This window comes from Passer montanus, unplaced genomic scaffold, assembly GCF_014805655.1.
Source record: "Passer montanus isolate IOZ18808 unplaced genomic scaffold, ASM1480565v1 scaffold5, whole genome shotgun sequence".
In the NCBI taxonomy this organism is placed as follows: domain Eukaryota; kingdom Metazoa; phylum Chordata; class Aves; order Passeriformes; family Passeridae; genus Passer; species Passer montanus.
In genome coordinates, this window is record NW_024369929.1 from 15204337 (window position 1) to 15220862 (window position 16526).

Here is a 16526-nt window from a genome sequence, read left to right on the forward strand (position 1 = left end):
GGAGGGTCACTGTAAGGCGCGCGAGGCGGGGGGCGGCGGCCAATGGGGGCGGGCGCGCGGCGCGCGCGGCGCTCTTAAGGCGGCGCGGGCGCTGTCAGCGGGCAGAAGGCGCGCGGGCTCGACGGCGGGGCCATGGCCGCCCTCAACGGCGCCGTGGAGAACGGGCAGCCCGACAAGAAAGTGCCTCCGCTGCCGCGGCCCCTGCGCAGCCTGGAGGTGAAATACACCAAGGTGAGCCCGCCGGGCATGGGGCGCTGGGCGGCGGGTGGGCTTCGCTGTGGTGTCGGCGGTGTTCGGTGGAGTCAGGGTGGTTGTGAGGTGTCATATTTTTAATACAAAATTTTCATTCTCAGTGTTGCTTTCCTTAGCTTCTTTTATTCATGCTGCTGCCTGAGACAGTAGGTTTATGGGGGTTTGACGTTGAGCAAGCAGATGACAGTGGCATTTCTAATGGAGCAACACTTGCCCCAATCTCTAATGCCCAAAACCTATTTTTTTCTTTTAAATAAAATAACTCCTCCAAAGCTGTTGCTCTGCCCCAGGCGCCCTGGGCTCCTCTCCCTGGCTGTGGTTCCTGACACCATCTTCCCCTCCCAACCCACCGCGAACGCCTCCAGCTCCCCGCTGGCGCTCAGCAAAATCCGATTTGGATGGGGTGAGCTGGGCAGGGCGAGGAAGGTTTTATCCCTCAGAGCCGCTTGCTGGGGTTGTGTTCGAGCGTCCTTGACCCACAGCTCCCCTGTGGGGAGGTGGCTCCATGCCAGTGGTGGGTTTGGGTGAGCGAGCACAGGGCCGGTGTCCGGCAGGGCTGGGCCTTGTGGAAAGGCTCTGCCATGAGACTGGAGCATCCTGCAGCCCCACGAGAGGAGCGGTGCTCGTGTTGGTGGCTCTTCGTCCCGACTCCACGGCCTCCCCACGGGATGAGGAGTCGGGCACTGAGCCCACACAAACCCTCACCTCTCCGCTTTCCGTTGAGTTTCCCTTTAAACAGTTGCTCCTGACCTTTTGGTATAACCCAAAGGCTCCTGAGCTTGACATCTCTGTCCCTCAGAGGTGGGGCTGGCTTGGAGCAGAGCAGGGCTGCAGAAATCCCTGCTCCCAGTGCAGCTGTAGCTCTGCGATCGCCGCGTCACTTTGTGTTCCACACCAGCCTGACCCGCTGCCTTGCGCAGGGCGGAGAGCGTCCCGGCTGGTTGTGCTGCTGAGGAGCCTCGGCTGCCATAATTTCAACTTTGTGCCCGGACTAAAAGAGCTGGAGGGGCTGAATGAGTGTGCTACCATTGCATTTTTGTGTCAAGTATTACGGAAAAAACAAAATTTGAAGCTTATTCCCTCATAGCGAGGAGTGAACAGCGATAGCTTATCCGGTGAAGTGTTGATTTGAATTGTGCATCCAAAGTGTACTGAAACAGATTAGCAATTAGGAGTAATCACTGGACTAGATTAATTTTTTGATATCCGAAATTTATCTACTCTTTATTTGTCAGATAAACTTGTCATTTAATAGCAAATTGGATCTGCAGCTGCTGGGTGCAGAATGGCGTAATGCAGCACAAACAGCTCTTTCCTGCGTCCAAAATGGACACGGCCATTTGAGTTCTTCTTAAACATCCAAATGTTCTGGTTTTTGTTATTTTTATTGTTGTGAACACTTTTAAGCACTCCTTAGGGATCTTATCCTGCAGCCGTGTGTGTTTTCAAACACGCAGTTTATGCTCCACACTTTTGCCAGAGACTGTGAGCGCTGAAAGAGTCAAGGTAATATCTTTAAAGTGGAAACCAACATAAATTAAAAGTGTGAGTTTGATGTTTGATCTGATGCTCCCGGTGCATCTGAGAAAATAATGAGCAGCAGTCAATTTTCATAAAACTGTGAGGGGTTTTGTGCAAGCTCTGAGTTTCACCAGATGTTTACAGCTGACAGCATGCTTCTCTCTGCTTAGAGGAGATTTTTATTTTTGGTTCTACCAGTTATGGGGCTGGGGCAGAGACAAAGTTTTTCAACAAAGATCTTTCTTATACAGCAGCTTAATGCTTGTCATGGGTGTGTGATGGAAGTGATCTGTCCACAATTCCTTGTCTCAAATTCTGGCTATGAAGCATGAACTGTGGATACACTATTAAATTTGATTTCAACTCCTGGCACCAAGGGCTTGTGATGTGTGGTGGATTCCCAGAATGATGCCAGTGTATATGTTACATTTAAAACAGCCTGATCCTGTCACTCTGGTGTTTTACTGCTTGGTAGGAACATCACTTTCCCACAGAATTAGCATTGAATGCAAAGGAAAAATCAGTATCCTTCCCCAATCCTTAGTTTGTGAGCATATACCTGATACTGTGATTTTATGGTTCCTGTCATATTTCCCACATTTAGAATACGACTTTTCTTAATTATGGAAATAAAGAAAAACTGAGGTTAAAATGTGTAAATGTTAAAATGTAGCTCTTGGGTAACAGAAGTAGCTTGGGAGCACTGGTGTCCTAAACTAGAGTTAATATTTCTAACATTGTATCTTTTCTTGTGACTTCCCTTGGCAACATTTTTTGTGAAGTTCTTTTTCTCAGCCTGTGTAAAACAGGTGGGTCCAGCAGTGCAGCTTCTACACCAATTACACTTTGGATGCTTTATGCAGAAATAATAAGAAAAAGTCCTTTCAGGAAAAAAAGCTGCCCAAGGAAAGAAAACTATGACCCAAAGCAGTGGGAATTCCGAACGTAAGAGATGCAACATTAATCTCCTGGTGGTGTGTAGAGGCTCATAAACAAGATTGCAAATGTGGATGGCTTCCAAATAAAAGTACTAGCTTACAGCCACTAGCAGGCTACTAATAAAGATTACTTCATCTAATCTTATTTAAAGTATATTTATAAAATATAACACTGCCAAGTCAGATCACAGCGTGGATAAGATGCATGTTGAATCAATTAATTGTATATAGGTATTCATGTTCTGTTTACAGTGAGTAACAACACTCCAGTATTTAATGCATTTTCAGTTACGCAACGCTGGGACTGTTTGTTCTTGCTCTGGAAATGCAATATTTTGAAACACTTAAATCTTGTCACAGATGACTCCAAGTGACGTGGGAGGCTTGATCTGGCCTGTGACAAGGCCTGGTGGGGTAGAACCGAGCCAGAACCCTCCTCCTGTGGACACTGCTGGAGGGGGAGCAAGCTGTGGAGGTAGCCCAGGGCAGGGCACAACCAGCCAAGTAATAATTGTAGCACGTAGCAAGGGGCTCCTTCTACATACCTGCCTCAACCATACATTTTCTCTGGGTGTCTGCTTGCTGTTCCCATGGAGATGGATTTCAAAAACTGCCCGTTTCTCACTGCCACAACCCAGTGTTATTCACTGTGGGACCCTTCCTCTGGCTCAAAACTAACTGGGTGCACAAGGTTTGTAGAAATGCTTCTGTATTGTCAGGAGTGTTCTTTGGAGCCTGAGCACACTTGACTCTGCCATGGATGGAAGTTGAAGAGCCTCTGGACCTTTGTGGTTTTTTTGTCTATATAAGTTGTTTTTCTTTCTCCTGCCCATCCCACTCTCCTTGCTCTCTCTTCAGATATTTATTAACAATGAATGGCACGAGTCTACAAGTGGAAAGAAGTTCCCCACCTACAACCCTTCAACGCTGGAGAAAATCTGTGACATTGAGGAAGGAGATAAGGTAAGTGTTGTTGGACAAGCAGTGCAAAAGACATTTTCCAGGAGATTTCTTTTTGTAGGGAAGCACACAGCGGAAAAGCTGGCTTTTAACAACATCTATCTGGCCAGCCTGAGCTGGAGGTCTGGGACAGTGGAGGTGCTGCTCAAGAATTTCATGGGCTGGGTGGCATCAATCCTGTCCAGCTTGTCAGAAGCACTTTCCCTGGTAGGAACTGGCTGCTGAACACTGTCAGAGGAATGAGATTGAGCATCATTCTTGTGCCATAGACTGGAAGGAAGTAGCCAGCCTGAGGAAATAGCAATGATGGTGTTTGCTCACCCCTGACAGGATTTGGGGCCTGTGTTGGGAGAGGTTTATACCCCAGCTGCAGGGCAGCCTGTTGGAGACACTGAACTGAAACTCTCCCTTTTTTAAACACAAATAACCTGAGTGCTTGGGGGAGTTTAAATTTGGTCATGCAAACAGACATTGACCACTTGCTGCTGAAGATGTGGTGCTACTTTTCTCGCTGTTATTGTGGGTTCTGGCCTCCTGCACAAATGTGGCAGCTCTCACTAAAACCAAACCAGTATCTCAAGAGCTTTAGTAGTCCCTGGCTGGCCCTGGTGTGCTGTAGAGTAACCTGAGATGTTACTGCTTGGGTTTGGTAACAGCCTGAGGTGAGGAACAATCACATGTGACACTTTTTTGTCCAAAACAGCTCATCATGTATGGGCCAACTGGTCTGACCTATGGAAAAGTGCTGGGCCAACATCTGGCTTTGTGCAGGAAGTCATGGGAAGGTGATTCACAGCTGCTGTGCCGTGCCAGGGCTTTGGTAGCTCATTGCTGTGGGCAGTTAGTGATGGGCAGCGTGGCCATTTCTGCCTGCACTGACTTCTTTTTCTTGGTATTTAAGCTTGTCCAGTGCTTGTGAGGCAGCCTCCAGGACTTACTGCCACTGGGGATCTGTGCATCCATGGGGCAATTACACATTGAGGCAGAACCAAACATTATGTGTCATTTCTTTATCCTGACTGGGTAGGACACAACTGTGTTTAATTGCAGTGGCATGTAAACAGTGGAATTGAAGCTGACTCTGATGCAACTGTATTTTGATAGGCAGAAACCATGACGTTGTTATTGTTCCCTGAGCTAAGTGTCTCCTCAAGCAGCTATAGAGTATTACATGTGCAGTTTGTGCCTGCTTCTCAATGTTGGCTAAAGAAAATTGTTATACAGAACTAACAGGCCAGTTTTGCTTCCTTGAGACTTGTCCCTGTCTGAATTCAGCTTCCAGCTTGCAGGAGGGTCACTGCAAGCTTTTCCAGTCAGTAGAGATCTCTTCCCCTGCATACTCAGTACAGGTGACTGATTTCATAGTGGACATTGCAGCCAAAAATGTAAGCTAGCTGTGCTTTGGGTGCTGAAAGCCTCTTCTATACATCACAGCTTTTAAAACAATATTTTGCTCTAACTAGGTTTTCTGAGAAACCGAGTGGGGATTAGACCTGAATCTGGATTAATTAAAAAGAGTAATGGGTGACAGCCGTCCCATAGCTGTTTGCCTTCTGGTGACACTTGACCAAGTCCCACTCTCTTCTGGCAGACTAAGATCCCTGAGGCTTCCCTTGCTCTGGTTCATCCCCTCGTGGGGCTGCAACTCCAGTCTGCTGGAGTCACCACAGGAAGTGGTGAGTTGTGTTCAGTGGTGCTTTCAGTGCCTTATCCCCAGGTGCCACTGTACTGCTGTGCTGGCCAGTGCCACTGCAGAGGTGGCAGCTCCTGCTACTGGCTTTGCCTTCAGCTGTGCTCTGCCTTCACAGCAGGCTGGGAGCAGAGCTCCCCTTCCCAAGCCCTGAACAGAAACCTGCCCCTCCCTGGCCACGCAGAGTGTTTTGCTTAGGCTGCACGTGAGGGGTGGAAATTTGGCAGCTGATATCTCAGCGATGACAGTTTAGTCTGGTGCTGAAACTTGGCCAATGCTTTATAAGCCTAGAAGCAAAGGTTTTGTTGTCTGTTCTTTAGTTACAGAATTGTCCTTGATGGGACAGTTGAGGGATAAAGAAAAGTCTGTGTGGAAAAAGACGCCCTGAAAATAAAATGGTGGATGTTTCCACTAGATGCTGGATACCTCACAAATAAAAGCTTAGTGTCCAACTGTTTTCCAGGTTGATAATGGAAAAAGAGTAACTCTGGTGCTGTCCCTAAGAGTTGGAGACAGACTTTTTCCTTCTAGCAGCTTGCTGACATCCATCAAGGACAAGGGAAAAGTATTCCTTCCCAAAAGGAGTGCCCAGCTCAGCTGCTCAGAGCATGGGCAGCAGGTCCACAGCTGTGACTGTCAAGTCTCTGTCATGATCATTTCTAAACAGTTCACTCTCATGTGGCTCTTTGAAGGGTTGTGAGAGGGATTTGTTCACAGTCAGCCTGTCCCCTTCAGATTGTAATGGCAGACTGAGGTAAAACCATGGCAGACTTGCAGTGCCCTCAGTAATGATTTTGGACATTTCAGGCTGTTAGGATGCTGTTTGGAACTTAAAGCCATGTGTGGACTGTTTGCAGGGGAGCAGGTCAGGGAACCTCTTCTAAGTGAAAAACTGTGACATCCTCATGCCCTATGTCAGAAGAGTGCCTTCCCCAAGATGTGCACAGGGAGGCTTTTTGAAGAAGTCGGTAGGTGAATTGAAGAAAGAGGGTCCCCAGTGGGTGTGCTCCATTCCTGGCACATCTCCTCACTTGGAGCACTCTTGGGCACCCTGAGATTGAAGCAGAGCAAGGCTTTTTTTTGCAGGTGTTTTCCCCACTCAGAGCCAGTGAGGTGATGGTCTTCACTGTGCTCTGCAGCCTGCTGCTGGGGCAGGAGAGAGGAAAAGAGGATGGGAAAGAAAAAAGGAGCAGCAATGAGCAGGACTTGAGGCAGAGGAGGAAGATGGACGAGCTTAGAACAAAGAGCAGTGTTCAGTTTGTTCAGGGGGGAAGGTATGTGATTGTGTAACTGGGGGTTGTATCATAATTCAAACACCCCAGGTGGGTATGAAGGTTTGCAGGCATTTCCCAACACTGTAAAGACTTTGCAATCTTAATATTCTTAGTGGAGCTTTTTATGTAATGCTCAGTAAATCTGTTATAGATCCGAGAGGAGCACCAGGATGCATGGATCTCCTCCTGCTGTGGTTTTGTGCACCACAGGGTGTTCCTGGCACCTTGACAGCTCAGAGTCACTTTGTCACGCCTTGTGCCTACCTATTGCAACATGCCTGCAATGAACATGCCATTCAGACTCCCCTAATGCCTAGTCATAACAGGATGGATTAAGAATGGCATTTCAACCTTCCTGAAGGATTTCCTTGTTTTTGCTGGTCTCTCAGGCCTATTGAGGCTGTGCAGAAAGGCTCTCAGGATATCACTTGGTGGTGCTACCCTGAGGGTGTTTAAGGAAAGCCTGTTTGCCTGTGTGACAGTGACTGCAGGCTCTGAGCACTATTTGTACCCAGAGTGTCTGAGAAAGGTGGTTGTCTTCATTTTTGTCTCTACAGGATCTGCAGCAGGGCTCAGGTGCTCCCATTTTTAGAGGATGGGGAACATCTGGGCATGCACTGAAGTCTCTGCCCATGCAGTCATCTCACCCCTGTTCTGAGTGCCAGGGTGGAGGGAAGACCCTCAGTACCAAGGGCGTTGTGACACTGCAGGCCCAGTTCCCTGCACATCTGTGCTCCCAGCCTGGTTGCAGAACTAATTAATTGCTGCTAAGGAAAGGCTTGTTTAAACCTGACACACTTATGTTCCTTTTCCTACTCTGTCACATAAAATATTGCCTTCTTTCTGCTTAAGCCTTCATTCCAGCAGGCAGGATGGGGGATACATGAGTGTGCAGTGGCTGGTGGTGCCTTCTGGCTTTTGTGATGTGCCAAGCTGAATCCAGATCAACTCCAGCAGAGTGAGCCATTCAAAGGCCTGTTGTGGCTGCAGGTGATGGGCCCCAGGCAGGACCTGCCTGTCTGTGCTCAGTGGCTCTGGGCACCTCTGCCCCACCCTGCTCCTTTGCTGGACCAGAGCCATCCTGTGGCAGCACAAGTTTCCTCCAATGGCTTCCCATCAGTGCTCTTCCAAAAGGATGGAATTCTTTTCCTGGCAGTACAGGCCAGACTGTTTCAAAGTTGTGTGGTCTCTTGGTAAAGAAATGGAGCCAAAGTTAATGTCAGGTGCCATTGCCTTGGGTGATAACTTGCAGTTTTGACCATGAACTTTTTAAGAAGGCAGTGTGTCTCCCTACAACATTTTTTCTTGATTGAGCACCACCCATCCCTTCCTGTGAGGGGGATGTGGCCAGACCTTGTTGGGTCAGTGCAGAGGCTCATTTCCTAATTGTATCCAGACAAGACTTGAGAAGAGGTATAGATGAGAACAACTGGTGAAGTGCTGAGAGGAATGATCAAGGTCTGACACCCTCTCTCCTTTCCCACCCTTTTGAGCCAGATATTGCAGTGAGGTGCAAGTTCTCCATCAGCTGAAGTGAGGCTTGGGCTGTGCCAGACCTTACAAACAGCAGGAATCTGTCCAAAGATTTATCAGTAATGCTTGGGGTGCAGCCTTGGCCTTGTGGATGTTGGTGGCAGTGTTCCCATAGATTCCATTGGATTGGGAGCCCTTGGCTTCTCTTTTTTAATCAATGTATGTGAGGTGATGGAGTCCAGGGCATACCATGGCCAGAGCAAATGAATGAAGCTCCAGGGGTGATGGTGTGGGAAGAGAGGAGTTTGCTCCCCTGGCTAGTAACTTGGTTAAACAGAATTTGATTTGGTCCAGAGGACAGTAAAGCTGTTGGGAGATGAAGGGACAATGGCATTCAGTGTGTGTAGGGGAAATGTCTTTGTCATCAGCACGGAAGAGCAAAACCTTTTCCATCTGGTAGAAATGTTCTGGGAATGTGTTCTAGGATCTAAGGGTGATTTTTGGTGTGTTAACTGCCTTGGCATGGGCTCCAGGGGGACTGGATGGTGGGATCTGAGCTGTGATTACTTTTCTGGGTAAAATCTTGATCTCATGGGGGATTTTCCTGCCTACACTTGTTTAGAGGAGGCTAATTCATGTAGGCCAGTGGCCTGTCATGATTCTTCATCCTCCCCCAGTGTCACATCCTGTATTGGCAGGAACATGATTCTGGATTATTTTATAAACAAGTCAGTTACATTAAATTACCCTTGAAAGACCCAATTGGTATTCAGACCTCAAGGTTGTTTATGAGCCCAGGCCAAACATAAAACATATTCCAGGCTTGAATTCAAATCCAGGAGTGAAATGGTTTTGTTGGACAATTTGGTGTTGGCCACCACAGCACCAACCAGGAAGCAGCCTGGAGGGGTTTCTGTGCCATTGTCCAGCCCCTTCCCTGTAACCTGAGGTTTTCTTGTGTGTGTGTTGTGCAGCCTGATGTGGATAATGCAGTGGAGGCAGCAAAGGCAGCATTCCAGAGGGGCTCTCCGTGGAGACAGATGGATGCCCCAAGCAGAGGACGACTCCTGCACAAGCTGGCTGATCTCCTGGAGCGGGACAGAGTCATCCTGGCAGTGAGTACTGGGAGCAGTGATAAGCCAGCAACAGTTGGCTCACAGCTCTGCTCCATCCCTCGGGTGTATCCCTATCTACCTGATATTGTTCTTTTCTCTCCCTTCATGAAGGGCAGAAGGCAGGAGTCATGGCTTTGTTCCTCTTTCTGCAGGGTTTTAGGGGTTTTATAAGGCTGTCAGTTCCACATAGTTGACTTTTGCAGAAGTTTAGCTAGTTATTGAAGTGATTAAATATATTAATACTTAAAGTGTGCTCAATTGGTAGAAGCCTTTGGACTCTACAGGCCTTGTACATCTTTCCAAATGGCACCCAGATATCCTCAGCTTGGGGCTGCTGCCCATCCCCTCCTAAGCTCTTGGATCTCTCCAGTGCTGCACTTTTACCTTCAGGGAAAGGCATTTATGACATTCCATGCTGTCAGATGTGCAGCTAACTGAGCCAGTGCCCTGCTGAAGTCAGTGGGAAATGACACCTGTAGGATGTGCTCAGGAGCCTGTACCTGTGTGACTGTTTTGGGCTCCAACACAGTGTCACTCAGCCACTTGACAGCTTTCAGTTTCAGTAGGGCAAAACCAAAACATTCTGTTGTGAAGACAGTTCTGGGCAGCAAGTAAGAGGGAAGGAAAAAAATACATATATATGTGTGTGTGAATAAGTCCTGTTTATTTTTTGCTCACTTTTTGATGTGACTTTGGAGCACCTTCCTTTTCACTTAACCAGAACACACTTCAAGCTTTTTGCTTCTTCTGGTCTGGGAGAGCTTGTTTGGCATTGCTGTTTGCACTGCAGAAAACCAGCCCTGGCTGCCTTGGCTGTGTGCTAAGCAATGATTTATAAAATCAGTTGTTTTAGCAGACATTCAGTGGATAACAATTCTTGCCATTCCAAGGGGGATGTCTGTTTGAGTGCTGTTTGGACCCTAATGTCTGTGGAGCATGACAGGGTATGACTTCATGTGTAAACAAAGATGTTTCAATCTACCAAGGGATAGTACTTCCTTTATGGATGTGCTGGCCATTTGCACCAATATCCCATTTAATGACCTGAGTGGAGAACAAAGCATTCCCTGAGCTAATGTCCAGAACAGTGTGAAGGACACAGGCTCAGCCTGGACTTTGCTTAGAACTGATCAGCACCAGTGTAGCTTCAGTGGGGCAACTTCTGTCTTCCCCTGGGCTCAGCACAGATATGAGCCCAAAGGTTACTTTACCAGAAGGCTTTTCAGAGGTTGGGTTTAGGCTTATGAAGTAGAAAAAATAGGTTATTTTTTCTAACAGAAGGGAAGTAGCTCTGCCTGATTTCAGTGATACCATCTGGACTCCAGAACATCTGTGTTGGAAGGTCAGTTAGGGTGAAGTCATGATACTCATATTGTTTCTGACCAGTGCCCCAGACCCCAGCCTGTATCCCACCCACACTCACCTTCTGGAGGCTTCTGGAAGGTGCCCCTGAACAAAGCAGCTCCTGTACACTTCAAAGTTTCTGTGTCTGCTTTCCTTTCTGCATTATTTGTATTAACAAGCTCATTCTCTAAATATTAAGAGGAGGGAAGAACATTCCATGCCTTCAGAACAAGGCATGATAAAGCTGATGAGAGAGTTTTTAAAAAGCTCTTTCTTAAGGAAAAAAAAAGTCTAAAACATTGACTTGTCTGACAGTGCATGCAAATTGTTTTTTTTCAGACTCTGGAAACAATGGACACAGGAAAACCTTTTCTGCAGGCTTATTTCATTGACCTGGAAGGCTGTATAAAAACCCTGCGGTACTATGCTGGATGGGCTGATAAAATTCAGGGCAGAACTATTCCAGTGGGTGAGTACCTTCAGACCCAGCTTCAGAGCTGGGATGGGATCAGCCTTGAGGAGGAGGGAGATCCACGGAAAGGCTGGCTTCTGAAAACCTGCAAAAATAGCCTGTACTTCCTTTCTATCTCAGGGTGCATTTTAAGCAGATGTTTCAATATTGAAACTGATGGGAGAAGTTGGTTAATGCCTAGATATATCTCTGGAAAATGTGTGGGCTCTTCTATTGCATTTTTAACAGATACTTTAGTTCAGAGCAGTCACACAGAGAGAATACTTTGGTCCAGGTATAGAAGTTCAAGTATGGTTTTGGTGAGAGCAAGTTAAGAGAATGGATGTCCTTGTGGCATGATGGACAATATGGAGTATTTTCAAATTTGGCCTCTTTTGTCCCAGTATGTGGATGATCACTGAGGCTGTGTGAAGGACAGACACTGCAGACAAAATTAGTCACCAGAGGAAGGGCTCTGGAGGGCTGAGCTAGTTCAGTGTGTGCAGACAGCAAAAGGAGCCATGTCAGTCATATAAACTGAGATTTGTCACCCTCATTCAGAGTGGTGTAAAGCTTTGCTTGTCTGGACACTCCTTGTTTGTCCTGGTTTGAAATCACTTTGAAAAAGTGTCATTAGAAATGTTCTTGCTCTCTGTCACATCTTCCCAATGAAACTAGCTGTTCAGCAAGAATGAATTTGAAAGGCAAATGTTCTTCCTGCTTTCTCTGTGAAAGAGCAACAGCAGTATTTTGAGGTGAATGGTACTGCTTTAGTTCCAGAGTTCAATCTTTTTATGATTTCTTACTAGGAGTGCAATTCCTGTTACACTGAACAGGATACCTATAAAAAAATTTGTTTTAAACTCTCCCTTCAGTGCTTTGTGTTTTTCAGCAGGACACAATCTGAATGAAATTTATATTTGCTCTTCAGTGTGATAATGAGTTATCCTCCCCTCAGCCTCAACGCGGGGAGTTTGCAGAAGGAAGTGAACCCTGGTTTTAAAAGGTTCCTGTGTGACTGTGTGTGGTGTTTGGCTTTCAGGCACAAGACCTGTACTCAGATCTTCATCTGACTGGGGTGTCCCAAAGGCAGGAGTCAGGATGAACAGACAGTGTTCTCTAACAGGGGCTTAGTTCTCTTCCCAACCTGTTAGTGTGCAGTTCTCTCACACACTTTCTGTACAAGTGAGGATTTTGACTGTTTTGTGCCCTTTTAATCTCTTGTCTTGCAGATGAAAATTTTGTCTGTTTCACCCGGCATGAGCCCATGGGTGTCTGTGGAGCCATCACCCCAGTAAGTGACAGTGCTGGTGCCCTGCATCTCCCACAGAAGTGGAAATTCCATGTGCACTCCATCCTCCCCTGCAGCCATTTGCTGCCTGGCTAAGCACAGCTGTTCTGCAGGGAACTCCCATCTCAGTGGCCTGATGTAGTTTTGTGTTTTACCCCCATGCCAATTGCTCTTGGCAACAGAAGTGCTCTGCAGTGGAAGGGTGGGTCTCCTAATCAGATGCTCTGGTGCTCTCTGAGGCTGACACCAGTCACCAGAGACCAGTCAGAGCTCTGACTCCACACTGCTGGGACAACCATCTCGTCATGAGGAGTGCTGGCTTTCTGCTGCCTTGTGCTGATGCATAGTTTTGGGTTTTAAATCATATCCATTATCAATTAATTGCGTCTGGCTGCTTTCTGAGCTTTCTGGCATTAAATCTCACTGAATAGTTTTCTTTTCCTTGAGGTCTCATTCTCTGCTGAGGGGACAGTGTGGCTAGCCTTGGAATGCCTCCAGTGTTAGCATGTGTTGCTTGCTCTGTTTCAGCAGACAGCCAGGAAGACTTTACAGCTCATGGGAGACAGATTTTGTTCCTGTCTGGTTGTAAAATGCTTTGAATGTGGTATCCTACAATTTGTGAGGCAAATGGTGCCTCTGATTCTCTGTTTGGATACAGCACCAAGTCTGCCAGAGCTCAAGAAGTCTTTGGACAATGCTCTCAGACCTATGGTGGGCGCCTTGCTGATGTCCTGTGTAGGTCCAGGAGTTGGAACCTGATGATCCCAGTGGATTCCTTCCAATTCAGGATGTTCTGTGATTATATGGTACTTGGATCAGTAAGAGTTCATGAAGGGTTTTGACTTCTGAGATAAGGTTAAAGACTGAAAGAACTGCATGTGGGACATTGGATTGGCTGGACCAGGCCTGGACCAGGCCTGGACCAGATCTCGAAGATGCCTGGGGAAATTCTGCTTTTTCCTTCAGCAGGGCTGAATTTGTACCTCAGGTGATGAGAGGACGTGGTCTCTGGCAGTGTCAGTGTGAGGCAAAGTAGGAGATTATCAAACATTTCTCTTGGTGACTTCAGAGCTTTTCTGGCTGAGCAAGCAATGTGACTGCTGGTGAGCAGAATTTGACTTAAGATCAAAATTTCAGGTTCCTCACACTGATCACCAGTTAAAAGGTATTTCCCTGTCACTCTCAGCCACCTTTGGCACTCAGCAGTGCTTTGGAAAATATCCCTTTAAAAGCCTACATGCAGGATGCTTTGGAAGGTCACTGTAGGGAACAGAGTGGGGCTTGTAAGATCTCAGGTTGACCCTAGACCAGCAATAAACACAACAGAAAGTACAGAACCAAATTTGACTTAACATCAACACTGTGTTTGTATAAAGAATGACTGGGGTCAACAAAACCACATCTGTCTTCAGTTTACTCAGAACAAATCTTCTCCAATTTTTCTTCCCCAGTTCGATCTGGATAACACCAACAGCCTGTGGGTTTGTATTTCCTACTTGATTGAAAAAGATTGTCACTGATCTGGCTATGTTTCCCTAGAGCAATTACCAGTCCTCCTGTTCTCCTATGGCTTGAGTATATTTAAATAATAATTTATTTTTATTTAGCTAGAGAAGTTCTTAGGAAGTGCAGCATATGGCTGATTTTTATCCCAAGGTATCATGAGGCAGCCCTGGAGTCCCTTACTGTTACTTTCACCAGCCACTCTGCAGCAGAAAGCTCTTAAAGGAGCTATTTAATGCTCTGAAACTGTAGAAAAGTGGTGTAGCTCTAATGGCTCAAGCCAGGCCTTCAAGAAAACTTAGGAGAAAAAGACAAATGGGCAAATTATGGGATGTGGCCATTGGAGAAGATCACTGAAATGGAACTGGTCTGAGGAAAAGGGTGAGGCAAGATGGAGAATAACACTTGAGACCAAATTCTGCTTTGTCTCAGGGTTAGAATAGAACTCATGGCTCAAAAGCTACACTGCTAATTTATTTGTAAGTGTGAATTTGTGGATTCCTGACATACTTGGCTTCTTTGTTGATAGCTGAAGGCCCTTGGCTTGGGTTTTGACAAGAAGTCCCCTTGCTGTTGGCCTGCTTCCATCATCCCTGAAGCAGCATTAATTATTTTTAATGAAAAAATCCTTTCCGCTGCCAAATGACCTTTCTGAGATTTAGTGTGAGCTAGATTTTCCACTTCTTGCTTAGACTCCAAGATCCCCAAATATACATGACCATGAAAGAGATTAGCACAGAGAAAACTAATGTGGACTGGTCCTAATTCCAAATTAGAAAACTAATTGGAAAGGAACAATTTACAATATGAAGGGAGTATGAGACCTCCCCTAGATTTCCATGACTGAACAACTCACTGCAGCTTCCTATTTATAAAACTGGAACTGAATGATATTATATAACTCCTAACTACTCAGCCAGTGCTTAACAGAGAAAAAAATAGGGTTTTTTTCAATGAGTAGTTGCATTCTGTAATTCCCCACATACAGATGCTGTACAGAAGTGATGCATCAGGAAAGTGCCTCCAACACAGTATCTGTGAAGAGCCAAAATCCTACACAAAATGTGATCAAACTCCTTCAAAGAATGAGGTCACATCATGCAGAAGGTTGTCCAGCTTACAGGATTAGTGTGAGGACTGCCAGCAACATCAGGGATCTCAGGGGGAAATCAAGGAAGTTGTATTCCTTAGCCCAAGCAAACACAGTATTATAAACAGACGCTCCTCTTTGTGGCTTTCCTCCCAGTTCCTTTCCTCCCTGAGCTGGGAAAAGGCTGCATGGAAGTGAGTAGGTGACTGTGGCAGGCTGATCTGAGCAGTGCCTTGTGTTCTTGCAGTGGAACTTCCCCCTGCTGATGCTGGTCTGGAAGATGGCACCAGCTCTGTGCTGTGGGAACACTCTGGTGGTTAAGCCAGCTGAACAAACTCCGCTCACGTCGCTCTACATTGGCTCTCTGATCAAGGAGGTGAGGAAATCTCAGCAGCCCCTCCAGGTTCTGTCTCTTAAGGTCATAAGCAAGGTTGTATTTTGAATTGGTTTTTAGGTTTTAAAGAGTCTGAGCACAACAAACAGACTTCCAGCTTTCATAGGCTCACAAAGGAAAGTGAGAACAAGCTCTGTCGTCAGTCTTTTTTTACAAAGGCCTTTGTGACTGCTGGGAGGGGGCAAACATCAAAAAACCTGTGTGTTTTTTCTCCTTTCTCAGGAAGCTACAGAGAGAAAAAAAGATGCTTTTCTTCCCATACCTTGTCTTCCCCTCTCCCAAATGAGGGAAAGGCAACAGCTCAGTTTTATTAGACAATGGGACCAAAAAGAGTGTGATTAGACAGCAGTGTTGTTTGTTGTTCTTAAGTGGGATAATTCATCCAAGACAGAGTGTCCTGGGAAACAATTCCTTGTCATTTCTGTGGTTCCTAGAACAATGTAGTTGTGTCTGGCCTGTAAAGTCAACTGAAATAAAGGCAAGATGATAGGTTGGGATTTTAAAATGCTGGTTTAGGGCTTGTCAGGTAGGATCTTGTGTGCCAACACATCTGTTAATTGTGCAGAGGAGGTGGGAGATGCACAGAACCTTCAGTACTTCAGCTTCCTGTAGGTATGGATGTGAGTGACTGAGGAAAACTAAAGGAGCTGTAGATGGACTTTGGCCTCAGTCTGTTTGTTAGGCTCAGTCAAATGATGATTTTGTCCTTTCTTGGCTTAGCCTGGGAGAAAATAGAAAGATATGTTGATAATTGACACTTAGGGCTCTTCCATCAGGAAAGGAAGTGGAAAAATAATACCAGTTAAGTATCTCCTACAGTTACTGGGCTTAATGAGATTACAGAAGATGAGTGAGTGAGCACAGGGTGCAGTTGTCATGACTTCTACTGAGCCCTGCCACACCACTGCTTTTTTTGACTCTGACATCAGTTCCCCAAACACAGGCATAGCATTCCCCCCCAGAAAACACCATTAATTTCTGGTAAAATTAATCTTTTTTTTCAGCTGAAATTCTAAGGTTGCTCTTTCTCACAGTTGTCTTTCAAGGCAGAAGTGTAATTACAGCACAATAATTTTATTTGAAGATGCTCCTTTCTCCACCCAAAATCAGCTGAATTCTTTTAAGTTTTTCAGAAAAATGAGTTAAAGTTTTTTGGTTTTCATCTTTAAAAGGATGTAGAAGATGTTACCACACACACAAAACTATGTGTTACGTTCAGTGAAATAATTT

General features: G+C 46.1%; 1 protein-coding gene across 1 annotated transcript in view; it reads left to right on the forward strand.

Annotated features, from left to right (window-relative positions):
- The first annotated feature begins 99 nt into the window (after positions 1-99).
- Positions 100-16526, forward strand: part of ALDH1A3 (aldehyde dehydrogenase 1 family member A3) — a 33192-nt gene continuing 16765 nt past the window's right edge. The window contains exons 1-6 of the mRNA XM_039723306.1: positions 100-231; positions 3570-3674; positions 9083-9223; positions 10907-11036; positions 12251-12312; positions 15150-15278. Of these exons, the coding sequence (XP_039579240.1) occupies positions 133-231; positions 3570-3674; positions 9083-9223; positions 10907-11036; positions 12251-12312; positions 15150-15278 (666 nt within the window). The 5' untranslated portion in view covers positions 100-132. The remainder of the gene's footprint in view (positions 232-3569; positions 3675-9082; positions 9224-10906; positions 11037-12250; positions 12313-15149; positions 15279-16526) is intronic.